General features: G+C 56.8%; 1 protein-coding gene across 1 annotated transcript; it reads left to right on the forward strand.

Annotated features, from left to right (window-relative positions):
• Positions 1–19,211: 19,211 nt before the first annotated feature.
• On the forward strand, positions 19,212–26,797 carry LHX1 (LIM homeobox 1). Its single transcript, XM_068909601.1, has 5 exons — positions 19,212–20,010; positions 21,560–21,786; positions 22,017–22,294; positions 23,131–23,296; positions 23,816–26,797. Exons 1-5 carry the CDS (start codon positions 19,841–19,843, stop codon positions 24,193–24,195), a joined length of 1,221 nt encoding a protein of 406 aa, XP_068765702.1. The 5' UTR covers positions 19,212–19,840; the 3' UTR covers positions 24,196–26,797.
• Positions 26,798–26,855: the final 58 nt, after the last annotated feature.

A 26,855-nucleotide genomic window follows, 5' to 3' on the forward strand; every position in this document is an offset into this window, starting at 1 on the left:
CCCTTCTGCAGTGGAGAGGGCTGCGCGGTCCCGTTCGCGCACGGTTCGTGCCGTTGCGGACTCGGTCCTGCCGCTCCCCGGGCACGCGATTCCTCGCCGGAGAACGCGGCCGGGCCGCGGGGACGGGGGCTGCCGCGGCGCCGCTGCAGCAATACCCGACCCGACAGCGAGCCCAGGGCCCGGCACTGCCGCAGTATAAATGCCAAATGAGCATGATTAATTGCCCATCTGCTTGAAAAGCCAAGTACTCCTCAGCACTGAAGTCTGACTGTGGTGGTTGGAGCCCCCACAATATTACTTAGTTAAGTGCTTTGGATGCTGGTGCCTGGCTTCAGACGTCCTGGCTTGCGTTTGTGCTTATCTCGGTTCGTTCTGGCGCTGGGAGGTGGAGGCGCTTGACGGCACGATCCAAAGCCCTGACTTCGGCTGAGGCGTTTGCCACGGCTAAGGACCGGCAAGGGGAAAAAAAAGCAAAGGGCGGGTGGCCGGCGGGCCAGGGGCTGAGAGGGAGCTTGCACGCCCGCGAGCGTGCACCCGCCGTCGCGCTCGCAGGCCGCGCCGGGGAAGGGCCGCGGCAGACGCCAGCCCTCGCCCAGCTCCGTGACAGCTCCCTCGTTGTGCCTATGTGTTTGGGGAATTATCTGAAACCGTTACAACACCAGCTGGGAAATAAGGCACCTGTGGTGTTTCCTGTTATTCCTGAGAAAATTCTCCTTAGGTTTAATAGGTGATGTTTAATAAAAATGAAAATGAGCTTATCCTGAGCAGGCATGCACGCCAAAAGCTGGCATTTAAATTAGAAATTATGATTTAATAACTTGTCAAGAAATTCACCAATGTAGCAGCGTGATAATTATTGGAAGGAAGCTTCATAAATACTGGGACACTGTGATCTGTTATGAAAGCGGAGCTCAGAAATGCCAGGTCGTCTTCGCATGGCACGAGGCTGCAAACCTCTGGCCCTCTCTGGGGAGCAAGCCCTCAGAGAAGTCGCGTGCCCAAAGTCGTTGGGACGCCGTTTGCAAGTCGTGCACCTGGGAAGGGGGCGGTGGGACGTGATGTGGACGCAGCGTCCTGTCTGCGTTACTGCTGGTCCACGTGCTGACGCTGAAGTCGTGGAGCGGGACAGTGACAGGTAGCACACGCTGAACTCTGTCCCTCAGTCACAGCAGCCCGAGCGGCCACCTACCGTGCAGTTTTGCTTGTTTTACAATAGCTTTGTGCTGTTGCATGAGCTGCAGTAGAGGCATCCGAGAGGCGCTCGTGTGGTGCGAGAGGCCTTCAGGTACCTGCAGATGGTCTGCAGCGCCGAGGGCTGTTGTGTGACGGGCTGCATGGGGAGGGCTCTTGCTCCTGGGCACTTCCCCTCCGGCCAGAGGGCTTCTCGGTCACCAAGGTAGTGACATTTGTGCATATTGCCCCATTGCCCTTTTTAGGGCTGAAGGAGTTGGACTATTTAGCAAGGTGGTAGTAACCAGGCACGTGGAGAGGCCTCCCTACCGCTTTAGCAGCAGCACTAGTGAGATTATAAGGTTTCGGTTGTGTCACATCTCCCTCTGTTCCCTCCATCCCTTCTCCATGCATACTCCATTGGAGGCCACCCAAGCCTCCAATAGCCAGAGAAAACCCAGAGCATGACACAGCCACCCTCAGGTAGACGCACTTCAAAAATGTATTAGCAAATTGTAGCAGAACAGAGAAAATCATTCCCAGGAAAAAGGAGACTGATGTAGGAGGGAAACTCGACCAAGGTGGAATCAAAATCAAAGTGCCAACTGCAGGGTGCAGAGCAGAAGGCGTTTGTGTCGGCACGGGGGCGACAGCAGGGAGATGTGACAGACGAGGCTGGCCAGAGCACAGCCGGGAGGGGCGGCCAGGCTCTGCCCCCATCCTGCCCCATGGGACGTGGCTCCCTCCCCAGCTTGCCCTTGGCTTGCTGAGTGATGCAGCACCACAAAACGGCTAAATACAGCTCCACTCGGTGAAAGGTGCTGAGGTGCTGCTTGAGCAAAGACCATGCTGGCTGGGCAAAATCTACTCAAGCAATCTGACAACAAAATATATTTATAATCTTGGAAGGTCGACATTCCTCCTGCGCACCCTTTGAGTCTGCTCTAAACCCTTGACTAATTTGTTAGGAAAAATTATCTTTGGTAGGGCCTTATTATATGAATCATGTCCCATCTCTTAATTTAAACAAGAGGTTCACATAAGGACTTTTTAATATATATTTTAAATTACAATTTTGACTTTCTCTTGGTAGATTACGGCATATGGCTCTCAGTTGGAAGGCCATTATTTTCTGCTATGATTTACAAAGCAGTTAAAGCAAAATCGATGTAATAAATACTGAAGCATCGTAACAGATAATTCCATATATTTAAGCAAGCCAGACCCTTTGGTACAATGTTTGGTTAGCAGGACAGAGTGAAAAACCAGGACAGAAACGACCGGCAGGCTTGGGTGTTTTTCTCCCTGTCCCTCAGTGCCCCCGGCTTGGCTCGGCCGTGCTCCGGGAGCTCGGGTGCTGTCACTGCCAGCGGTGGCAGACAGCTGAGGCTGAAACCAGCAAATTTGGCTTCCCTTTTGAGAACTGAGCGCGAGGCAGCCGTGGAGGTGAGAAGGACGTGCGGGTGTAGGGATGGGGACGCGTGTTACCTACTCTGTGGTGATTCTAAAAATTAGCAACAAATGACTTCTCCTGGGCAGTTTCACATTCAGAGGCACGCGCTCGTCCCATCAGGTGCAAGTTCCAACTTGCCCCTCAACAACGTTTGTCCACGAAATGCAAGCCCTTCCCGCTACGTTGTTTTCAATAAGAGGCGGTAGTACATGCCGTGTCGTGATGGAAGCCTTGCTGAGCCCTGGTCGCCAAGACGTGAGCGTGAGAACCTGGTGTTTACAGCAGATTCCTGCCGTAAATTCAGGGCGTGGAAGTGGTCACCCAATCCAGATTAATTGCAGCAAAGGAAAGCAAAAGAAAACTGTTCAAGCAAGCCAGAGATTTACTGCAAAACGGCGGCACCACTGTTTCGTGCCATTCAGTAACGCGGTGTTATCGCAAGATAAATCAAAGCAGCTCGGGAGAGCGCGTGAGCGCAGCCAGAGCGGTGGAGCCTCACCTGGCCGCCCTGCGCCCGCTGCCCCTGCCCCGTTGCCCGTGCGAGTGCCCGGGGCATTGGCGGGGAAGGAGGTCTCGCCTTCCTCCCTCTCGCTGCAGGACCTCAGCCGGACGTGGGGACGGGTGGCAGCGTAGGCAGCAAACACAGCTGGAACCCCTCACTGTTCCCGCATCCGGGCGGCGCATCGCTTAACCGGCGCCCTGGAGGACGGCGGCCCGCGCTCGGCCGAGCCGCTCTTGGAGACGCGAGCCCGAGCAGCAGGAGCGCTCGGAGCCGGCAGGACCTCGGCGACCGGCCGGCCCTGGAGGCTTTCCCGAAGCGCCTGAATCGGGGCGGTTTTGGCTTGGGGAGCTTGAGGAGGGAGTCTTTCACCGAGCTGATTTAGCTGATGCCGAAACGGTTCTTCCAAGAGCTGCTCAGCTCCTGGGTTGTTGGGAAGCTCCAGGCTGGAGGAGCCGTTCCTCCCTCCGCGCTCGACTGCCGCTAACAGCCGCCCCGCTTTCCTCTGGGTGGCAGCAGGAATTGCGCCTGTCTCCCTTTACAGATAGATCAATACCGTCATCTCAACTGGACCTTTTTTCTTCCTTTAATCTAGTTTTGGCTGTGAAGTCAAGTCTGCGAACAGCCACTCCTAATCCCATTTGCACCAGCATAAATCCAGATTAACCCCCTGCCTTCGTACTCTGGCCCTGGATTTACGGCATCGCAGCTGACCCGAGAATCTGGCGCTGTGCGCCGGTGCTGTGCGGCTGGGCCCTGGCCAGCGCTCCTTGCCTGGGGCTGGATTTGGCTCAGGGACATCTCCCTTGCACTCGCTGCAAAGTGCTTTCTCCTTAATTCACCCAACTATGTTACGTGTATAAACAGTGGCAGATTTAGTGAAGTTCTTCATACGCAAAAATTTGACAGGGAAGATGAAGTGGGACCGTTTCCAGATTTATTTTGGGGAGTGGAAACATGCCCATTGGTTTCAGTAGCTTTGGGTCACGACCTCAGAATAGCCAAATTGCTTGTGAATTTTATTTTAAATTAAATTAGTAGCATAAGTACTGATTACAACTATTAAAATGCATGCACAATTAAAGAGAACTCCATCTGGGCTTCTCTTAACACTTAGCATGCAGAGCGACTGTGAGGCAAAGGGGATTCAATTTGACAGTTCTCAGCTGGCAGAATATCAGCTGCAAACTATTTTTAAGTACAAACAGCCACACTTGAGTGAGGCATAATAGGTGGCTAGTAAGACGGGATGCCCAGCAGTAATTTGTAGCAACTATAGCAACTTCCATCTGAGCATCTCAAAGCATTTTACAGAGGATTAGGTTTCCAAAATCACAAAACCCTTATGAATCAGATAGCTTATTTCCATTTTACAATGGAGTGACAGAGTTATTACTGGGAGTCATGCCGTTTCCAGGCGAATGCAGGCAGCGGTGGGCTGCGGCAGGAGCAGGACCCAGCCCCAAATCCCGCCTCTGCTGCCAGCCGTCGCTGGCTCCAGGCTCTCCGTGCGCTTGTTACGGATTCCAGACTTCGATTTTACTGAAAACCAAGTCTAACAGAAGCTGAGAAACTTTACCTTCACAAGGAAGAAATTAAAAACTGGGTTTTTTTGGTCAGCTTTTAGAAATAAGTTGTTTTATTTATTTGGAAAATTTCAGAAAAAATTAACTTCAGTGATTTGTCATTGTTGAAATCTGCCTTTGTGTCTCAGTATTTCCTAATGACTTATTTTCCCCCCCATCCTACTCCCTCTTTTTTCCTGGTGAGTGACTGGACATCCTGGAGAAAAGTCCTGGGGATGAGTCGAGAAAGGGAAGGAAAAATAACAAACCGTGAAAGTGATGGGAAAAAAATTGCCCTCCTGTTTCCTCTAAAACAGGGAAATGTCAAGGAGAAACTTTCATACTGATCATTTCCGTAGTTCTCAGTGAAAAATACGTTTCCTCACAGAAATTTTGGGTCATTCTGTGACTAAATAGTGAGTTTGCTTGTTGTTCTGCGTGGTGCTCCTGGTTCGGGAGGTTTGGGGGGGTTTTAGGCGACCGCGTTCTCAGGCTGTGCGGACCCCAGCCCATCGGGGGGGACACGGGAGGGGACGAGGTGTTGCAGCAGCGTGGGAAACGCAGGTCCTGAGCTCCCGTGACCGCGTCACCTCCACGGCTGCAGCGCCGGGCGCCTGCCCTGCCGGGCCGGCGACTCTTTGGGGCGTCCCCTTCGGCGCCCCGCCGGGCCGGGGGCTCCCGGGGCCCGCGAGAGCCCCGGCGTCCCCTTCGGTGCCCCGCCGGGCCGGGGGCTCCCGGGGGCCGGCGAGAGCCCTGGCATCCCCTTCGGCGCCCTGCCGGGCCGGGGGCTCCCGGGGGCCGGCGAGAGCCCGCTGGCCTGGGCCGGAGCCTCGGAGGCTTCGGTCTGGCTGGGTGGGCAAGGTTAAAATTCGTGACGTGTGAGAATGGGGGGGCCAGACCCACCAAGCGGTTTAGACATCCCAGTGAGTTCAAAACCCATCTTTTTTTTCTTTCCTTTTGAGAAAAACTGCCATTTGTTTCTCTTTTCGCTTGTTATTTTATTTTCTTCTCCCTTCCTCTTTTCCCTGTTAAATCCAAAGAGAATCCAGGTACCTGGGTACTGTTACGGTTCTGGCCCTCGTCGTTAAAAGCAGTAGCGTGCGTTGAAGCCCCCGCCAGCCCGTGAGGACGCCGGGGCTGGCTGAGCCGGCGAGCGAGCCGCTTGGGTCTCTTCCCCCGACGGGCTCGCCTGCGGGGTGCTGAGCCCGGCCGGGCCGACGTAGCCGTCGCCTTCCGGCCCCGCCGAGCGGGGCCGCGGGCAGAGGTTAGCGGAAGGTCAGGGCTCCTGAGGCAGGCGCTGCCGCGGCCGGCGCTGGGCATCCCGCCTGCAGGCCGCTGCCCCCCTCGCGGCTCCGCGGCCCTCCGCTTTCCGCGCCCCGGCCCAGCCCAAACAAACAGGGCTTATGACAAGCTGGGGCCGAGAGATGGATTGTAAACAAATGTGCCTTTGAAGAGTGACAGTGAAATAAATCACGCGGTGGCGTAGTTGGCACGCTTGGTAACGCCGCTGTCGTAAATAAGGGCCTGTCAGGACCGCGTGTGATCCTGCCCCGGCAGGGCTGGGAGGCCGTTCCCGCCCCGGGGGGCGATGGCAGGCGAGGGAGGCCGGGCCGCAAAGCCGTGCTTCTTCGCAGGTTTGCCCCGGCTCTTGGCGCGAGTCGTGGGTTGTCTTCTGCCTCGCTGGCTCTTGCACACATCAGATGCAAACAGTTGTGAACCGCACCCCAACTGGGGTGCCGAGATGCCCGGGACTTAAGACGCGAGCTGTCGCTGTTGCCGTTCGCGCAGATGAGCTCCCTCGCGCTCTAGGTTGAGTCAACTTTCATTAAATCTCTTATCTTAACTTTGTTAAGGTTTAGCTGGTGGCCGTTTGCGTACGACTTCCATTTAGCAGCCGTGACCCTGGAGGGCTGCGCTCGGAGACGCTCGTGTTAAGTTTTCCCGGAATCCAACAGATTTTGGGCCAGGGCCACGGCCTCTTCCCGGAGGCTCCCTTCCCGTGAAGGAAGGGTTACTTCTCCCGGCTTCAGCTCTCCAGGCTGAGCCCCACGGCACTTCCGCAGCTGCACGGGCCCACGCAGGCCCCTGCCCCAGAGGTGCTTGGGCCCCTCGTTCCTCTTGGTTGCAGGCTCACAGTAGCCCTCGCTGGTGATGCACAGGCGTCGCTAGGACTTTGGGGGAACTTTACAGCTCTCGAGCATAAAGTTAAGCAGACTCTTAGGAGCTTGACCCTATAAGTTGGCGGATGTTTCCCTATTGACCTGAAGATGAGCAGGATCCAGCCTCAGGTCACCACTGGTGTGGGGCCAGAGGGCTCCGTGCCTCGTGCCATGCAGCCCGTGACAACAGGGAGGACAGAGAAAAGGAGAAGGGAGGGAAAAAACTGAGGAACGCGGAAATGAAGTTGTGCTCGTTCAGCTTCCGCAGATGGCCAGCTCTCTGCCATTAATATTAAGCAATCTCTGACAACAGCGCTCTGCGTTTTCCGAAAGAATAACTATGTGCCTGATAAACAAACCTGGGGATGTACTACATTCAACTGAACGTCTCTTCTGTAGAGGCCGTATGATAAATGTAACAAGGCAACAGCTAGGCAAAAAAAATTAAAATGTAGAAAACTGACATTTGGAATTGAGCTGGGATGTGCGCTATAGCCGCCGTATTCTTAGCGACAAGGGGGGGGACCCGCAGCCCTTTCTAAAACCCCAATGATACAGGCTAATTTATATGCAGTTATTCACGTGTGCAGTAAATTCCAATTATGTTTACAGATGTCTGCTTAACATTTATGGAAAAGGAGCCTCAGCATGTCTGAAATATCCTTATAAGGGGTTTGGACTGGGCTTTTTTTTCTTTTTAACCAAGACCAATTTAATTATATTTTGCAGATTTAAAAAAAAAAAATCCAGCTGAGCTCTCTGATAGAAGGTTTAATATGTACCACATGTATTTTGGTTGCATGAACATTTTATAAACTATAATTTAAGTATAATTTTTTTTTTGTTTCCATATGCAACTCATGAGTTTAGTCAATTGTTCACACACGCACAAAATACAGCAACAAATAAGAGCCGTGAGAGAGATGCCGATTTTCAGATGGCTTCCTGGTATAGGTGAGTTTTGTTCTTAGCCCTGGAATTTCTTTAGCTGAAAGAAACGTTTCCTGGCTTCCTTCCCGCGCGTGCCCCGCTGGTAGGGCGCCCCGTGGGCAAAGCAGGCGCCGAGTCGTCGCCCTTTCTTCACCGGGGCGGCGTCTCGCCCCTCTCCTCCTTGGCACGTGCACGGCTCCTGCTCTTCGTCGGTGCCCGTCGCCTTGCAGTTTTTGGCCGCGTTGCGCGTCGTCGTTACGGACGGTCACGGTGTTGGCGAAGCCCCGCTAGTCTAGGCCTTCTGTACGGAGGGGGTCGCGCGCGAAGCGAGAGCCTCCAAGTGGTTTCTTGGTGCGTGTCTCCGCTCCGCCGGCCGCCGAGAGCCCGGCGAGGCGGACCCGGCTCCGGGCGGGCGCTGGCGTGGCCGGGCGCCGCGCGCCCCGGCCTCCGCGGGGCTGCCCCCGCTGCGCCCCTCGCACAGCCGCCCCGGCTGGCCGCGCTCGCTCCGAAGGCAGGGAGCAGCTTTTCCTTTTCTGCCCTCCTTTTTAGGGCTACACGAGTAAATAGCCTGTGCGGGCGGGTGCTTGAATGCGAATAGGGGGACGTAAACCGCGCCGGTATCTGGAGCTGGCGTTTCCCTCCCATCTGAAGCGCTAGCCCTGCAGAATATTAATCTGGGTTTTAAAAGCTGCTGTATGAAATCATCTTTGCAGAGCGCACACGGCCCTAAACCGTTCTTCAAACATCGAAGCGATCCCGCAGCGCCGCGGGACTTTGTTGTGGGTGTCTGCTTGTCCAGCCGGCAGACGGAGGCGGGACGCGAGCCCTTCCGCGCGCTCCCTTTTGGAGGGGACATACTCTCCAGCAGGTACGCGTAAAAGATGTGTTTCGAATTAACACCTTACTGATGTTGTGTAAAGACACCTGCGGGAGCAGCGGTGAGCGGAGGTGATGCAGGCTGCGCTGCGGGCGCCCGCGGAGGTGCATCAGCGCACCGGGGCCTCTCGCCCGCCCTGCCGTACTGCACAGCGTTTCCCAAGGTGCACAGACCCCCGCGGGGAGGGATCGGTGGAAAAGGCCCCACGAAAGTCAGCGGAAACACTTTCGTTTGTGAGCTTTGGAGCCAATCCTCTGTTTTTCCAAGAGAAATTATAACGGCGTATGGACATAAAATTTGGGTGAAGATTCAGATAGGTTTGGCAATATGTGCTTGGTCCAGGACTCAGCGTAATCTGTTCAGGGCTGCCTCCAAGCCTCGGGGCAGGACGAGGACAAATGCCCAAGCTCCTTCGCAGATTTTAGGTGAGCCTCGGGGACCCCCCTCTAGTTAGCAGTAGACAGTCTATAAGGCTAGGCAAGGAGTAGTATTTTTTTAGTAATTAGGATGCTGGAGGAGAAGAGGTGCTCGTGCTTGTAGCCAGCAGCCCCGTGCTGCAAGCGTTAATTAGCCATTTCGGAAAGGAAACAAGGAAGAACATACTGTAGTTACAGTAACTTATTTGACTTGAGAACATATGTGGAATGAAATGTGCCAGATTTTAAAAATGAGTTTTGTTTATTAGCTCACCCTTAAGAAAATAAATCATACATCATTAGGAACGATGCCTCCTCAGCAGCCATCTTCATTATTATTAACGCGTGTATCTAAGAGCCGTTTGAATTTCTCGCAGCCACTTATTCAAGAATCTTAGGGGCTTTGCAAATATTAACTAGTTATAGCAACGAAGATTTTATTTCAACGACTAGAACAACAGCCCGGTAGGAAATTCTGCAGCCTCAGAATTACCGAGTCTGAGCATCTCAGCAAGTTTCCATGTTAATATGCGCGTTACGTTGCCACACGCCTAGTACAGGGCAGTCCACGCCGAACAGCTCTTTCAGATAATCGTTATCGGTGAAAACATTGTAATTTCACAGACAGGGAAAACATACTTTGTCAAACTGCTCACAAGGGTTTGGTTTTGCTCTTTAAGAAAGCGTATTTAAAGCAGCACTTCTCCATCTGAAATGCGGTTTACGTGTCTGTGAGCAAATGCCGCGGGCGGCTCCGCGGAGCAGCCCCGCGCTCAGCTCTGGCGCCTCCGCGGCGGCGTTGGCTGGCGCTAGCGGCGCCCGGCTCTGCTCCCTCGAGTCATCCTCACCTGTGGATATAGAGACATAAGCAGGACGCGCGCCGGCCCGGCTGGCATGGGGTCCCCGGTGCCTGGGAGCTCGTGAGTGACAACCTCAATAACCGGTTATGAAAGGTCATCAATAACGCGCGGAGAGAGCGATGTCTCCCGGCCGGCCGGTTAGATATTCTGTGTATGTAGCGCTGTGCGTTGGGTTTCGCCGAGCGGCTGACGTGATAAGTTGTAACTCGCAATGTTAACAGCCTGCTGCCAGCGGTTCAACAAATAACCCCGCGTTTAAAATACTAAACAAGAGCAGGACCCGCTTGGAGCGTGGCATAACAAAGCCAGGCGCGAGCAGCCTTTCCCGCAGCGTTTCCGCCGTGGCCCAACGGTAATGCCACGCGCGGCGGTGTTTCCAGCGCCAGCGATGCCCGGAGCGGCCGGAGGGCTCCCCGGCCTCGTGCCGCCCTGTGCAGCGCCACTAAGGCGAGCTCAGGATGGGGGTTTTCCCCTCCTACCCAAGTAACGACATTGAGGAACGACTTTTTAGAACAATAGGCGTTTTCCAGGCGAGTTGCTGGGCGTGCGGGGCGGGTTCGTGGCAGTGCCCGCGTGCGCCTGTTGTGGACGGCAGAGCGTCGGGACGCAGCACCCCCCGGCACCCCAGCGTGCCCCCAGCTGCTCCTCTAAACGTCAGCTGAACCTGGTGGAGTTTCACGCTGGAGGACGGGATGTTTCTTCGTCTTGGCCATAAACTCTGAATCGGTATAGCGGTGCATCTCAGAGCGGTGACACTGTGGCTGTGCGCACCATGTCCTAGCGATGGTCTTGCAATAAGCTGTATGTTGCATGCAGCCAAACTTACACCACCCCTTATCACAAAGAAACAGAAGGCATCGGGGTTTAAAAATAGGCAATTTTTATAAAATGATTATTTGGTCACTTCTCCTTATTGCAATACTCCAATGTCATGCCAGTGCAGTGATGACCCTACAGGTCACCCTATCAGGTGCTAAACTGATAGCTCGGGTGTCGTGAGCAGCACTGTGCTGTACAGCGTTAACACACTGTCCAGAGCGTGCCAGCGGCCTCCGTGCCCGTCAGTGCAGAGGGGCTGGCGAGCCGGTGTTGCCAGCCACCGTGGGACGCTGGCTCCGCGCACCGTTTGCCCTCGCCCGCAGGTGCCCGTCTGGACCAGGCAGGCAAAGTTGTGCCTGAGCTCCAGGCACCCCAGCAACCAGAAACTTTGTCAGGCTCCAGCTGCAGGAACCTGGCTGCCTCGATTTATGTACATAGGACAAAGCAGGGAGAAAGAAGGGCACGCTGGTCAGATCCTGGGTGTCCTGTCAGAAGCCTGCCTTAAAATAGAAGCCTGTATAAATAGCATGACATATAATATTATATAGTAACATGTTATCAAATTGTAGAATCTATATATAGAAGAAGATTAATCAGAGGCCAGGACTAAGCAGACAGGGTATAAAAACAGCCAGAAGGTCTGGGCTCATTTTAACACACCACGAGGAAAGTTTGCCGTGGTGGCTATCCCAGAGGAAAGAGCTTTGTCCCCCGTCTCGGGCTTCCCTTGTGGGGCTGGTCCTGAGCGGGAGCCTCACGCGTTCGCGGCTGGGAGGCAGAGGGCAGGGCTCCTTCCCCGGCCGGGCAGGGATGCTGCCACTCGGTTTTGCTGGGGCAGTCCTGTTTGTCTGAGTTCGGTTGTTTCCCTTCAAACGCTCTGCTTGGGAGTGACGTCGGATACCAGCAGCCGACGCTCTGCTGTTGACCGGAGCTCTTCTGGTGTGAACCCTCCTATCGCAGCGGCTCCCGAGTGACAACGCAGGATCCCTTCCCGTGCGCTCGCGGATGGAGCCCGTGGCAAGCTAGTGGTGATGGTCGGCTGGGGAAGGTGTGTGTGGTTATCGCTCTCCCAGCAGGAACGTACGGTCCCGTTGGGTAGGAACGTACTGTCCACCCTCGCAAACGAGAGAAATGAGGACTTTGCCCAAAGTCACACCGCAAGGCAGCGGCAGGAGCGAGGTGAAAGGTCTGGACATCCTCTTCTCTCTGACACAGCCATTAGACCTTCTGCCTCCTTATAAAAATCTTATATACGCGTTAAATAGGTAGATTAGATTGACTCTCACTCACAGGGAAGTTCACTGACTGTGAAATTAGTAAATTACATAGGCCCACAGAACTTAGAAAAACAATATAAACCTGGGGGTACTGAAATAATTAATTTGCTAATCAACTACACCTTGCTTTTTTTAATTTGCAAATAGTTCTCTGTTTTGTTTCCCATCTCAGTCAGCTCAGGAAGAGCAGTGTTGCAGGAAACCCACCGACCTGGCAGGAAACCGCTGCCGGGGCGCCTGGCACCCCCAGCACGGTGCAGGGCCACGAGGGGAGCCGCGCGCTGCCGGCTGCGAGGGAGAAGCCGCCTGAAGCCCCGGTGACCCGCCAGAGCTGGGGCTGAGTTTTACTGCAGGTTTTTTTGTCCTGTGCAAAACCCAGGCGGGGATCTGACCCCAGGCACCCGAGTTCTGCAACTAACTTGAGAGGAGCTAGCACAGGAAGGAGCCCAAGCTGTAAGGTCTGCACAGCTCTGTTTTGTGCTGGGTTGTCTCTTCACTTCACCATTGTTTGCCTTAAATCATTTCAAATGCGGAGTTTGTCAGACAAGACAATTAACATGGGGAAGGGGGAAAGTATTACCATCTATTATTTGCCATAACATGAATTTAAACCAGGAAGTCAAATGATAAAATATGTGGTGAAAAGAGGTGGTGGTGGGAGTACCTAAATGAGTAATAGCCTTGGGCTTCTGAGCCTTGAACTTAATGTGCTAAGTAAATCCCTGAGGTTAAAAAGTATGAAAATTGTTGCAGCTTAGGGAGATATATTTTAACTTTGCAAAAGGTCCTTGCAAATCCACTGCTAGGATTCGAGAGATACAAACGTAGCACAACACGCACAAACTCTGTGTGTGCCTGCGTTTATATATAGGTAAATCCAATCAAAATTCTTTCAGTCCAAAACGAATTGGGGTTGGTTTTTTTTTTTTTTTGGACCGACGATTCAAATCCCCAGTAGTTCAGGGCTTGTTTGTTTTTTGAATAAGTCGGGCAGAGCGTGTGTGGTTGCTGCGTTGGGGCAGGGGCGTTTCGGTGGGAATTCGCGCGCGTCCCGGCGCACAGGAGCCGCGGGCGGGCTGCGGAGCCCGGCGCGGAGAGCGAGCGGGTGCCCGCGTCCCTGGGGATGGCGAGGGCTCCTCTGCCCACGCCGCTTCTCCGCAAAACAAAACAATCGAAAAAGCCCGGAAAATTGTTGTGGAGGGAGAGGGAGCGGGAGCGGGCCGGGGCGGCGGGAGGCGCCCGTCCCTTTGTGCCGTGCTTTGCTGCCTGCCTCCAACTCTTCCCCTTTAAAACTCTTTCTCCCTATTGAGTTGACCATGCGGCTGAATTTATGAAGAGAGATGTTTTAGCAGAAATCCCCCAGAGTCTCCCATCAGCCCTAAATCCCCAGCCTGCTCTCCCTGGGAGACCTCATGACACAGAGCATGCCAAAACAGCTTCGTTTTGCCTATGCATTAGCAATCTATTTTACCTTTTTGACATCTCTCACACATAAAACCGTAAGAGAGAAATAAAATATCTGTCTCTGGGCGAAAATAAAGCTTTGCCTCCCTCCTGATCTATAGGATATAAAATAAAGCCATGGCTTTGATAGTGGCTTTTCCTTATACTGGAGTTGCTTTTGCACACACGGAGACAATGAAGATGAATGAGCTGGGATTCGTGCATCCTCTTGGGGTTTGTTTCACCCTCTTTTTTATGGTCTCCCCACCCCCGGCCCCGCCACCTCTTTACTTTTCTTTCTTTTCTCTTTTATTCGTCTTTTATCTGCCCTTCCTCTCTTTAATAACATAAAGAAACCCGTTCAGCGTTGACACGCCCGGGCTCCCCCGGCAGCCGCAGCCGCCGCCGCCGCCGCCGCGCTCCCCCTGCGCCGCTCGACGGGACGGGCAGGGCCCCGGGGGGCGGCGGAGCCCGCACCGGGCCCCCCCCCCGGGCGCAGCGGCCCCGCTCCGCGCTGCCCCGTTCCGGAGCCGCTTCCCACCTCCGCCGGCAGCTTCACGTCAAAACGCAGACACGCACCCCTCGGATTTGTAATTATTTATTAACTATATTTCCCATAAACAATGCATGAGCTTTGAATGTAAGCGACAACATTTAGCGACGTGCAAAGAAACCCGGGAGGGCTAATCAAGGGGCGCTGGAAAATAAATAAGAGAAAGGCGAGCGGAGCCGGGAGGGGCGGAGCGCGGTGCGGGGCGCGGAGGGGGCGCGGGCGCGGGCGCTGCGCGCTCGCCGGCCCAGGTGTGTTTACCCTGATAATCGATCCGAGTGCAGCAGTGTAAACTGGGACCTTTAATACATAATTTAAAGATCTTTTCCAAGCTCCTTAAAACAAACCTCGCACGGCGCACAGCGATGGATCTTGTCCAGCACTGGGTTTATTGCACGGGGATGTTATACAGGCTTAATTACATCTTAACTTAAATATTTGTTTAGTGCATTAGCCGTATATATATTTAATCAGGCACAGCCGCTGGCTCCAGCTCTCTTCGCGCGGGGAAAGTTTCCGGGGAAGGAAGGCGGCGGGGGGCCGGGGCAGCGGGCTGGGCCCGGGTGCCCTGGGGCGCTGCGGGCTCCCCTCGGCCCGGCCCCCGGGCGATGCGGCTGGAGGAGCCCGCTCCGGGGCTGGCGGGAGAGGAAACGCCGACGGCCGCCCCGACGGGGAGGGCGCTGCCCCGGCCCGGCCGCACCTGCCGCGGGCTGGGGGCGAGCGGGGCCGGGCCCCCCTCCCCGCCCGTCCGACGGACTCTCCGCGGTCCCCGTCCCGCGCAACTCCCGCGGCCCCTCCGCGCCGGCGGGGCCGGGCAAGCGCCGCGCCCCCGGGGAGAGGCGGAGGAGCGCGGGTCGGGGCCGGCCCTGCCCCAGCCCCGAGGGAGGGGGCCGCTGCGGAGGCGCGCCCGCAGCCCCCGGCCTGGGGAGGAGCGGAAAAGCCGCGTAAGTCCCCGCGGCTCGCCCGCCGCCCTTAGAAATCGTTAGCGCGGGCGCCGCGGAGGCAAAGCGCAGTGCGGGAGGGGGGCGGGGAGGGGGCTCGCCCCCCCATCCCCCGCCGCCGCCCCTCTCTCCGCCGGCATCGGCGGTGCCTCGGCGGCGCTGCGGCCATCTCACCGAAGCGGAAAGGCAATTACGGGGAGGATTAATTACGGGGAGGTGTCACCCGCTCTCTCCGCGCGGGGCCGCGTCGCTGCCGGTCGCGGGTGGGCACCGCGGAGGGAGGATGCGGTGCGCGGCCGCGGAGGGCTCTCGGCGGCCAGCCCGGGGCAGGCGCTGTCTGTCCCGTCGAGTTTGCTCCCAGCCGCCGCAAGCGCTTGTGTCGGGGGGCTGGAGGAGCTGCGGTTTCGCTCAGCTGATCAAAGCCCCGCTGGGTCCGGGCTGATCCTTCTCCGCGGATCAGGAGGCATCGCTGCCGGCGCGGAGCGCGGAGCGCAGAGTGCGGCCCGGGCCGCGCCGCCCCGACGGCCGCCGCCGCCCGCGGGCGCCCCTCGGCCCTTCCCCTGCCGAGCGCGTTCGTTTGTTCGTTTTAAAATGTTGCGAAGGAAAGAGGAAAAAAAAAAAGGAGGGAAAGAGGGTAAGCTCAGTGCTGTCGGGGAGAGGGACGGGGGAGTTTTCCAGATCACAGGCACTGAGAAAAAACTGTTTTCCCAGATCCACTTCCCAGCGCTCTTCACCTTTCCTCTGCCATATATCTGCGGAGCAGTGAGATGTGTCCGCGCCGGCTCTGAAAGGAAGTTTCTTCCTCGGCTCGGCTTAAGGGAGAGAGGGGAAAAAAAAAAAAAAAAGGAGGAGAGCCGCGATGGCTCTGAAACGGCGGCGAGCCCCGAAGCGGCGCGGCTTGGGGCGCTCCGCAGAGCTGCGCGGCTGCCCGCGCCCGCGCCCGTCCGGGGCGAGCCTGCAGCGGGGCTGCGCGGGCTCCGGTATTTGTACAACACTAGTGCCCCATAAAGGAGAGAGAGAAATCCCATTACCGAGCGCAGTGGTGTAGAAAGGCTCATGATAAACAGGGTGATGTTTAACTAAAAAGATGGGAACGACACCAATAAAATGCAAATTCAACCTCGCCTGAAAGGGGCTTTTTTTTTTCTTCTGAATTATATTTACAATAAAATTGAGCGCATTTTCTTGCTCTCCCAATTTGCCCCTTTTTCAACAACGAGAAAGCAAACGGGCTTCGGTTCGGAAAGTGAGCGGACCGGGTCACTCTGCTTGGAAATCCTGCCTCCTGCCTGGGGCGAGAGCGGGCGGGGGGCGCGGGGGGCGCCGGGCTTGCACCGCTGCCCGGTGTGCTGGCCGCCTCCAGGAAACGCCGCGCGCTTCTTCGCGGCTGGTTGGTTAAAGCAAAAGAACACAAAGCAAAACCGAGCTGGGTGAAACGCTTTAAAAATACAACTAAATATATATAATTTTTTAAAATGCAACAAAAAAAAAAAACCCAAAACAAAACAACAACAACAAGCAAGGCAGGGGGCCAAGGCTGTTATTTTTTTGCTGCAAACAGCGCTGATAATTCCGGCACTCAAACGCCTGCCCTGAGCCGGAGGCTGCCGGGGGAGCGGCGCTGGCCTGGGGCAGCCCCAGGCCGAGCCCCCGGCCCCCCTTCGGCTCCGGCCTCCGCGCCGCGGAGGTTGGGGGACTCGGCGTGCTTCCCGTCGGGGCCCGGGCCGGGGCGGCGGGGCAGCGGGCCGGGGCCGGGCCCCGACGGCAGCAGAGGGCTGGCCCGGGGCAGAAGCGGGCTGGGAAGCCGGGTGCGAGCTGCGGGGCCTTCCGCGGGGATTCGCCCGCCCCAGAAAACGCCCCGCCGGTAAATCAGTGCCCGCTCCCGAGCAGCCCGCCCCGAGGGGCAGGTTTGCGGCGGCGCCCGGCGGGGCCCTGCCGTCGGGCCGGGCCCGGGGCTCCGCAGCCGGCGGAGGCGCCGCTCCCCTGCGCGGCTGCGTGCGGGCCCGGAGCCCCGCGCCGCCGGCCCGGCCCGGCTTCCCGGGTGCTGCCCGGCGGTGGCGGCGGCGGGATGGGGGAAGGGGGGTAACCAGATGCTTTCGCTAACGCCTGAAAAAAAAAAAACCGCTGTGAAAAACTGGTGCTTGATGGACATAAGATGCTCATCTCCTTTCTCTCATTCATCCCTACCAACACATGTCACTTGGGGGCCCGCAGTCAAAGGGAAGAGGTCCCTTGACAGAAGAGTACAGCTGTCGCCTTCCAGGGCGAGGAGCAAGGCCGTCCCAGACACCCCTTCCCTCTGTTTTACATGAGAAGAAGCCCATATGCGGGGAGAAAAGGGGCCGGGGAGGCGCGGAGGGCGGGGGGCTGCGTGCGCGCCGAGGGGCTGTATTGATCCCAGCTTTTTTAGCGTTTGCAAGCGGAGGCAAAGGAAGCAAACAGCTGGGAGGGAGGGGAGGGACGCGGGGAGCTGCGCCCACCCGGCCCGCACGCGTGCGCCCGGCCGTGAGGCCCCTGCCCGCGGCCCGACGGGGCGGTGATAGCCGGCCGCGGCCCGGGCACAGGGAGGCCGAAGGGGGGACGAATCGTGGCAGGAGCTCCGCGGCTTTTGACCCCTCCCGTAGAAAGGGCCGCGGAGGTGGCGGAGCGCGGAGCGGGGCGGGGGCGCCGCCGCCCCCGGGCGCTGCCCGGGCGGGTCGCGGACCCTGCCGGCACCCCGGCACGGGAGCCGCTTCCCCGGCTTCATTTTCCCTTTTATTTTCCTCTTCCCAGCCCAATTTTTTTTTTTTTTTTTTAGGATGAGGAAAATGCACGTGAAATTCAGGGCAGACCTCAGCTCCCGCCGCCGGGAGCCCGCCAAAGCAGGAGGAGGAGGAAGAGGAGGAGGAGGAAGGCTCGCTGCGGTTTCCAGGCGGGTTTGCCGGCCGGCCCTGCCGTTAGGGCGGCAGACACGGGACGTCCGGCGCCGCGGAGCGTGCGCGCCCCGCGCCCCCTCCGCCGCCGCCGCGCACGGCTCCGGCCCCCGAGCGTGGCGGAGCCGCGTTTGTCACCCTTCGGCGCGCTCGGGAAATTAAATCCGCCGTTTTCTCCGCTCGTTAGCGGCCCGCAGCGCAATGAGCCCGGCGGTTAGCGAGGAGCGGGGACCCCTGCGGAGCGGGGGCCGCGGGGCCGGCGCGTCCCCTCGGGGGGGCCCGGGCGCCTCCCGGCCGCTGCCCCGAGGGCCCCGCTGCGAGTCCCGGCCGCGTAGCGACACACCGCGCGAGTAGGACAGCGCGAAGGGAAGGAGTCGCATCGGCCCCGCCCGACCCGGCGATTAACTACGGCCCTGGAAGGTAAAAGCAAAGGATTTTTATTTGCCAAAAAAAAAAAAGTACATCGAAGGCTGCCGTTCGCAACGGGCTGCAAGGGGGCTGCGCGCCGCCCCGGCGGAGGAGGGGAGCGCGACGGGCGAGGCGCACGTCGGGCCGCGCAGCCCGGCGCTTCTCACCCCCTGGTCTCCGCGGAAAGACGAGTCTCCGCTTGACGTCGCCCGCAGCCGCGGCAGACGGCGCGGAGCAGGGCCCCCGGCCGCCCCCGGCCTGCCCTCGAGGCCCGCGACGGCGGGCGGGCGGCTCGCAGCGCGCTAGCCCGTTCCGCCCGAGAACCGCCCGAACCAGTCATTAGCTCCAGGGAATAAATACGGAGCCGGGAGGGGAGGGGGTAAAAATAAATTCCTGCCGTGAGCTCGGAGAAGGGGAATCCACCGCCCCGCACCCCGACGAGAGGCACCACCTACCAGCTCCGCCGCGCTCCGCGGCTGTCGGGGCCGGCCCCCCCCGCGGCGGCGGCGGGCGCGGGGCAGCGGCGCGGCCGCGCCGTCGCGGCGCTATAAATGGGCGGGTGCGCGGGCCGCGGCGGCGCGGGCGCTGCGCGGCGCGGCGCGGCGCGGGGAGGGGGGGGGCGGCGGCGGCGGCGGGCGGCGATTGGCCGCGGCGCGGCGTGACGTGGGCGCGCGGTGCATAAGGCGCGGCCGCGGGGCTGCCGGGAACATGCAGTGCGCGGAGCGCGGAGCGCGGCCGGGACGGCGCGGCAGCGCGGGCGGCGGCGCCGCTCTCCTCCCTCCCCTCCGCGCAGCGCCGCGCCGCGCAGCGCCGGGCGCAACGCAGCGGGCAGCGGCGGGCCATGCCGCGCCGGCTCCGCGGGGACGCGGCCGGCCGCTCCGGCTAGCGCGCGGCCATGCGCGGGGGTAGGTAGGACCGGCTCGCTGCAGCGCGTCGGCAACGGGGCCGCGAAGACGTCGAGAGAGGAGCTGCGCTGGGCTGCGCCTTTCCCCACCCGCGCGAGGACGGCAGCGCTCCGCGGCGCGTAGGGCCATGTCTCCGCGGTAGCAGCCAAAGTCCTTCTGACCGCTGTCGGGTCTCAGATTTTTTTTTTTTCCTCCTTTGATTTCTCTTTGGGAAAAGCAGATGCACTTTGACTCCTGACTGCTCTACCTCAGACCTGAGAAAAACTCATCACACTTGCTTTTCGGCGTTTTTTTTTTAATTATTCTTTTTTATTTTTACGAGCGCTGGTCTTTATAGTCGTTGTTGCTTTATTGTTACTATTATTATTATTGCTGTCATTGTTGCTAGCGGCCGGGATTCTGCTGTTGTGTTGAAGCGCTGGTCTCCTTGGGCAGTGGGTGGTTTCTCCTGTGTATCCCTCCTAGGACACTCGAAAGAAGATTTTTTTTCTTCCTCCCTTTCTTTTTCTCCTCCTTCGCTTCTCCGAGGCTTTTAAAACAAACACACAAAAAGCAAACCTACGCCGGTGGTGTCGTCTCTTCTTAAATATTTTTATTTTTATTTTGCTTGACATCTGGGAAACCAATACCCCCACTCTCAGAAATAACCAAAGACAATGGTTCACTGTGCAGGCTGCAAAAGGCCAATCTTGGACCGGTTTTTGTTGAATGTACTGGACAGGGCTTGGCATGTGAAGTGTGTTCAGTGCTGTGAATGTAAATGCAATTTGACAGAGAAATGCTTTTCGCGAGAAGGCAAGCTTTACTGCAAAAACGACTTCTTTCGGTAAGTACCGAATCCCCCTGCCTGAAGCCCGGGCTCCTTTTTACCCGTTTTTAGTTTTCCTTTTTCCCTTTCAGTGTTTTTTTGGGGTTGTTTATTTGTTTTCGTTTAGCGTGACTTGTAAAATCCCTTCTCCCCCCGCCCCGGGGAAAAGGAAACCTTCCCGAAACCTTTGTTATTTCTCAAGGTGATCTCCCGCGGCGGGAGCAGGAGGCGGCGGGGGCCGGGCCGGGCCGGGCCGGGCCGGGGGGGCCGCGCTCCTGCGCCCCGGCTGCCGGCGGGGCTCCCGGGGAGAGGCCCGGCCCGTTTTCCGCAGGCCACCGCAGGACCTCGACTTCCCCAAAGTTGGCTTTAAACTCTGGACTCGTGAGCGCGCCGCAAAGGGGCCGGTTCCGCCCGGACACCCCCGGCCCCGCGGCCAGGCCCGGCCCGACGGCCCCGCTCCGCGGCCGGGCCGAGCCCGGCCTTTCCCGCACCCGGGCTGCGCGTTTTCGGCCAGCAGCGCGGATTTCCCTCGGCCGCGCTCAGCCCCGCGCCGGGGCCGGGGCCCGGGGCGGCCGTGCGCGGCCCGCGGCGCCTGGCTTTCATTTCCAGCATCAGCCGCGGGGGCCTCTCTGCCCGCTGTCGCCTCCGGAGGGGGGAGGCCCCGGCGCTCCGCGGCTGCCCGCGCACCCCGCGGGGTGTCCTGCCCCGCCAGGCCCTCGCAGGAGGCCTCCTCCCGGCGGGTTTAGGGGGAGGGGAGAGCTTCGCAGCACGAACCTCCCCCTCCCCGCGGCCACCCGCGGTGCCCCCCGGCCGGGGGTGCAGCCCCAGCCCGACGGGGCGCCCGGCCCTGCCGGCCGCGCTCGCAGCGCTGCGCGCTCGGAGGCGCTAATGCAACGGAAGCGCCGCGGCCGCCGTGCGGAGGTGCTAACGGCGTCTGAATAATCCCCGGGCTGCTCCGCTCCCCGGCACCAATCCACATGCAAAGGAAAAATAAAGCCAACGAAATCAGCCCCGTCGGCGCCCGGCCCCGCTCCCCTCCAGCCTCGCGGGGGTCCCCGGCCCGGGGCCCCGCGGCGCGGCCGTGCCCGCAGCGCCCGCTCCTGCCCTGCTCCCCCCGGCGCCCCGCTGCTTTTTGCGGCCGCCAGGACCCGCGCGCGGCCCCTCCGGCCCGCGCGCACCGCGCCGCGGCTTTGACAAATTAAGGACATATACGAAATTCTGCTCAAGGTTTATTAGAGCGTCGTTAATCAATGTGTCAAGGTTTAAAGGGGAAAGCCTGGACAAGTCAGCTCCAGTGTTTAATTAATCTTCCGGCAGTTTATCCTCTGCCCGCATCAGGTTTTCCGCTCGCATGTAATTTAAAGGCGGGTCTTCGTTAGAAAGGGGGGACGCTCTGGAGGGATGTTTTCATTTTATTTTAGCGCCAAACGGTGCCCCTCGCGGGGGGTGTTGCGAAGGATGCCCAGCCGGGTGTCGCTTCCTTGCCCGCTCGTGCGGCGGGACGGCGGCGGGGGGTGCGCGGGCGCGCAGGCCGCGCTCACCCGCTCCTCGGCCTCTCTCCCCGCAGGTGTTTCGGGACCAAGTGCGCGGGCTGTGCCCAGGGCATCTCCCCCAGCGACTTGGTCCGCAGGGCGCGGAGCAAAGTGTTCCACTTGAACTGTTTTACGTGTATGATGTGTAACAAGCAGCTCTCCACCGGCGAGGAGCTCTATATCATAGACGAAAACAAGTTCGTCTGCAAAGAAGATTACCTAAATAACAGCAATACTGCCAAAGAAAACAGCCTGCATTCAGGTGAGGGCGCGCGGCGGGGGCGCCGGGGGCCGCCCCGGGGCGCGGAGGGGAGCGCGCAGCCCCCAGCGCCCCTCCTCGCCCCATCCCCGCTCCCCTAGCCCGTGCGCTCGTTGTTCCCTCCGGATCGGAGCGCCGGGCCCGTCGGGCCCCCGCCGCGCGTGGGCGCCGCCGCCCCGTCGCGGGGCCGCGGAGGGGCCCGGAGCGTGACTCGCCGCTTTGCCTTTGCCCAGCCACCACCGGCAGTGACCCCAGCCTGTCCCCCGACTCCCAAGACCCTTCCCAGGACGACGCCAAGGACTCGGAGAGCGCCAACGTGTCCGACAAGGAGACGGGCAGCAACGAGAACGACGACCAGAACCTGGGGGCCAAGCGGCGGGGGCCGCGCACCACCATCAAAGCCAAGCAGCTGGAGACGCTCAAAGCCGCCTTCGCCGCCACCCCCAAGCCCACGCGGCACATCCGCGAGCAGCTGGCGCAGGAGACCGGCCTCAACATGCGCGTCATCCAGGTAGCGCGGCCGCGCGCCGCTCCGCGCGTGGCTGCGGGCCGCGGCGCAGCCGGCGGGCGGGGAGGAAGGGCCAGGACGGACGGGGCTGGACGGCGGCACCCGCGCAGGGCGGCGGGGCAGCCTGTCCCGGGCGGCGGCCGGCCCCGCGCTCCCTCGCAGCGCCCCGGCCGCGGAAAGCAGCGATTTCCCTCGTTGCCGCTCAGGTTAGAAACCGCTGCGCGGGGCAGCGCGTCGGGGGACGGGCGGGCGGCACGGGCACGGGCACGGGCACGGCCAGCTGCTTTATTTGAAAAACTCCTATAAAAGCTGCAAACGGTATCGAAATTAATAACCGTAAATGTGAGGGGTTAATGGATAAATAAGAATGACAATGCGCTGGAATTATTAAAAGGTTTATAAACCCGCAGCGCTGGGGGTAATGGGGGGTTAAAGGACCATTAAAGACGAGGTTAGATTGGAGAGTCTCAGTGTGAGGGTAATTAGGAGTAATCTTGTCAGGGTAATAAGAATTAACTCAATCATTCTTGACCCGCAGCCGGCGAGCTGCGCGCGGAGGGGCGGCTGCGCGGGGCTTTGCGCGGCTTTGCGCGGCGGGCGGTTGCGAGGGGAAGGAGCCCGGAGCGGGAGCCGCTGCCGGCGCCGCGTCGGGGCCTGTCGCTTTTGTGGAAAAACAAACGGGAGACCGCGAGGGGAAAAAAAAACCCGGCGGCTCCGGGGGGTTTGGCCCCGCCAGGGCAGCTCCGCGCGGAGCGGGGGCCGGGGCCGGGGCCGGACGGGGCGGTGCGGTGCGGTGCGGTGCGGTGCAGCCCCTGACGGAGCCCGTCCCGTCGGGCCAGGTCTGGTTCCAGAACCGGCGCTCCAAGGAGCGGCGCATGAAGCAGCTGAGCGCGCTGGGCGCCCGCCGGCACGCCTTCTTCCGCAGCCCGCGCAGGATGAGGCCGCTCGTGGACCGCCTGGAGCCCGGGGAGCTCATCCCCAACGGGCCCTTCTCCTTCTACGGAGGTGGGTACCGCTCTGCGCCCCGAGGCGCGCGGAGCGGAGATGCGCGCTCGTGCCCTTTCCCTTTGGTGCGCGAACACCGCCTTGCTCTGATGCGCGCACACACACACACACACACACGCATGCACCCCGGGGTGCCCCGCCGCTGCGCACCCGGCCCCGGCTCGGCGCTGCGTCTTTGGGGCCGGTTTTGCGCGTCCCCGAGTGCGGCGCTGCCCCTGCGCCCAGCTCGCGGTGTTTCCGCTCTGCTGCGGGGCTGGGCGGCTTTGCGGCGCCGGCCGTTTCGTTTCAGTGCCCACATGCTGGTGCTGAGGCCGAGGGGCTCTGCTGGGCGGGGGGTGACGGGTCCCGCTCGGGGACGGAGGTGGCGCGCGGCGAGGCCAGCAGCGCGGCTCCCCCGGACTCCGGCGAGCTCCGCATCCCCTTTTGAGGCACCCAGCTCCGCTGCTGCTAACGCGCGCTCTCGTCTCCTGGCTGCTCTGCCGGTGCATTACCCTCCCTCTGTCTCTCCTTGTTCTCCAGATTATCAGAGCGAGTATTATGGCCCTGGAAGCAATTACGATTTCTTCCCGCAAGGACCTCCCTCATCTCAAGCTCAGACGCCGGTGGATCTCCCCTTTGTGCCCTCCTCGGGGCCGTCCGGCACCCCGCTGGGGGCGATGGATCACCCCCTGCCCGGACACCACCCCTCCAGTGAGGCTCAGCGCTTCACTGACATCATGTCGCACCCCCCAGGAGACTCGCCCAGCCCCGAACCCAACCTGCCCGGGTCCTTGCACTCCATGTCTGCAGAAGTTTTTGGCCCCAGTCCTCCATTTTCTTCAATATCCGTCAACGGTGGTGCTAACTATGGCAATCACTTGTCACATCCACCAGAAATGAATGAAGCGGCTGTGTGGTAGCTTTAAAACAAACTGGGTCTAAGTAAGTGATGATCATCTAGTCTGCTTATTGTTATGGTGTACAGAAATGAATAAATATAACATCTCTCCTGCCCTAAGACAATATTACCTTGGGAATGAACTGAATCCAAATCACTCCAAGGCAAGCTTTGCTAGAGACCGGGACAATCTTCATGTTATGGTTGTAACAAACAAACAAACAAGGGGACTTTTTTGTACCATTGACAAAGAAACTGGTGAAGCTGTACAGTAAAGTGCTGCCATACCGTAGGATGGCGTAAGTTTGAGTACCCTGTTGGATGTCATCCTAAGAGCCACAATCCTTAGAAACTTCTCATTTAAAAAAATAATAATTGAATGAAGGAAAGGTCAAAGAAAAGGGGGAAAAAGCTTCAAGAACTCTAGCGTTCCCGGTTAAGGATGGTTCTGGCATTATGAATTTGTTTGTTAATTTTTGTCTCTCAGAAAGTTCAACAAGAAGAAACTCTTTTTAGCTTCAGCCATTTCAGCCTGCTGACTATCAGGTGGGACAACTTTCTTTTTCCTTTTTTTTTTTTTTTGTTTTCCAAAATAGCAAATACTAAATGTTAAGCCCTCAGCACCAACTCTTCTACCTTCACAAAGCTACACATACAAAACCTCCTCATCCTAGCAAAGGTCACCAACCAGACCTCTAACGAAAGTGACTTGAAAAAAACAAACAAACAAAAAGTATTCTACCTTCACAAAGAGAGAGAAAAGCTAAACAAAAAGACTCTATTGAACTAAAAACAGTCAACTGTTTACGTCTAATGTTAAATTCAGGAGTTCAATGTTTTACTAATAAATCCTGTTTTAGAACCTCTTGTTCAAAAGCAAAATATTTTGAGCAACCAACCAAAATAGTTCATTTTCTTTTCTGTAGATGTTATAACAGATTGCAGGGCTTGTGGTTCACTGTGCTAGTTTGTAAAAGGTGTTGTTTACAGAAGGCAAAGAAAAAACCCATGAAACCCAGACAGTTGCCAAATAAAGTAAATATATAGCACAAATACTGTAAGGTGCTTTGCACCAGCAACCCGAGAAAGTGTTTAAAAAGTGTTACAAGGTTAAAAAAACAAACAAACATCTTTGCTAATTTTTAGTCCTGTTGAACATTCATGGAATTGTTAATATGACTTATATAGACCCACACAGGTTTTATTTTTGTGTCTTTAAAATAAAAGTCCAAAATATTTAAATTTTATGGTCAAATATGCAGTCAACAGCTGCTACTTTTTTCTTTATATATTAAATTTCTCATATGTCTTTTATTGTTCTAATAAACCTAAGCTTGTGTGACCTCCAGTGCATATTAGACCATTCACTGTATGAAAGAAAACATGTTGGATAAAATTTGTGCGTTTTTAATAAAATTAGAAAATCTGATGTTTAGATAACTTGTGTTTCATTTGATGTTTTAAGCAATTTTAAATGGATTCTCTGGAGTAAAATAGCCCTGGAAAAGAATTATCCACTATACTGATACTGTATCTCTATTTTGCTTTGGTAGAAGTCTAAACCCTGTTGTCAATGCAGATAGGCGTTATCTGTAGTTTCAGCCTTTTTTTACATCTGCAGACTCAATTGGTAACGTAGAAATAATATGTTAATCTCTACATTAAATGGCAGAATTGGAAACTAATCAAATTGTTAAATATATTAGCTTATTCCAGGTCTAGGATAAAACATACTCAAATGCTTATTTTATTCATAAACAAAAAATGTATTTGAATATCAGAAACGTGCAAATATGTGGTTTAAAATTGCTCCGTTTTTAGTTAAATTAATTCTCCAAAGGTAATCCTTTTTTGAATTGAATGTTTTGGAAGACAACATAACCTTACTGTCATGAAAGTAATTCTAATCCTTTTTTCAGAGCTGACACAGAGGCCATTGTTTTATAGCATTTGGTATTTATGAAGTTCTATAGAGGGCAAGGGGGAAGAATATTTTGCTTTGCACTAGATACTTAATTTTTACTGGAGAAATATGAAACAAAACAGTTCTGAAACCTTGTGAAATTACAGATTTAATCTTTTCATTATAAATTATTGCAGAATCCCAAACATTCGGTTTTTCAAAGCCAAAATTCTCACTGATTTCAAGATGACTTTGACCTGTATTAGAAGTAAAGAGTTAGGTTCAGTTTAAAAAAAGTCACTAATTTAAATATTTTCCACCTGCTGAAACAATAGAACGGAGTGAACTATAATTGCATATTTTCCCTGTCTCTCAACCAGTTGTGACTCTGGCTGGTTTCTTTTTTATTTGAAGTAGACACAGAAATTTACTGTAAAACAGAGACTTCTACATTCCCAGCAATTCAATTATTTATCTCTTTGGACTGAGGGAGAAAAATCAAAATGCTTTAAAATTGTATGATTTGTAATTTGCAATGGTGATTTCGTATTTTATTCGCAGCCTAGTTTATACGCCCAGCAGAGGGGCCATCTAGATGAAGCAATAGTTCACTTTAAACCCAAAATGTCTTACATAAAGATAAAAACTATCTGCAAGGGATCTGTTAGTGTTTCTAAAAAAATCATGCTTTATTAAATACAGGGGAGACTTCTTAAACTCACGGGCTCCGTGTCTAACTCATTTATTTATCCTTTATATTGTTGGTATGGGTTTTTTGC

The sequence above is a fragment of the Struthio camelus genome, chromosome 16 (genome assembly GCF_040807025.1).
Source record: "Struthio camelus isolate bStrCam1 chromosome 16, bStrCam1.hap1, whole genome shotgun sequence".
Taxonomy (NCBI): domain Eukaryota; kingdom Metazoa; phylum Chordata; class Aves; order Struthioniformes; family Struthionidae; genus Struthio; species Struthio camelus.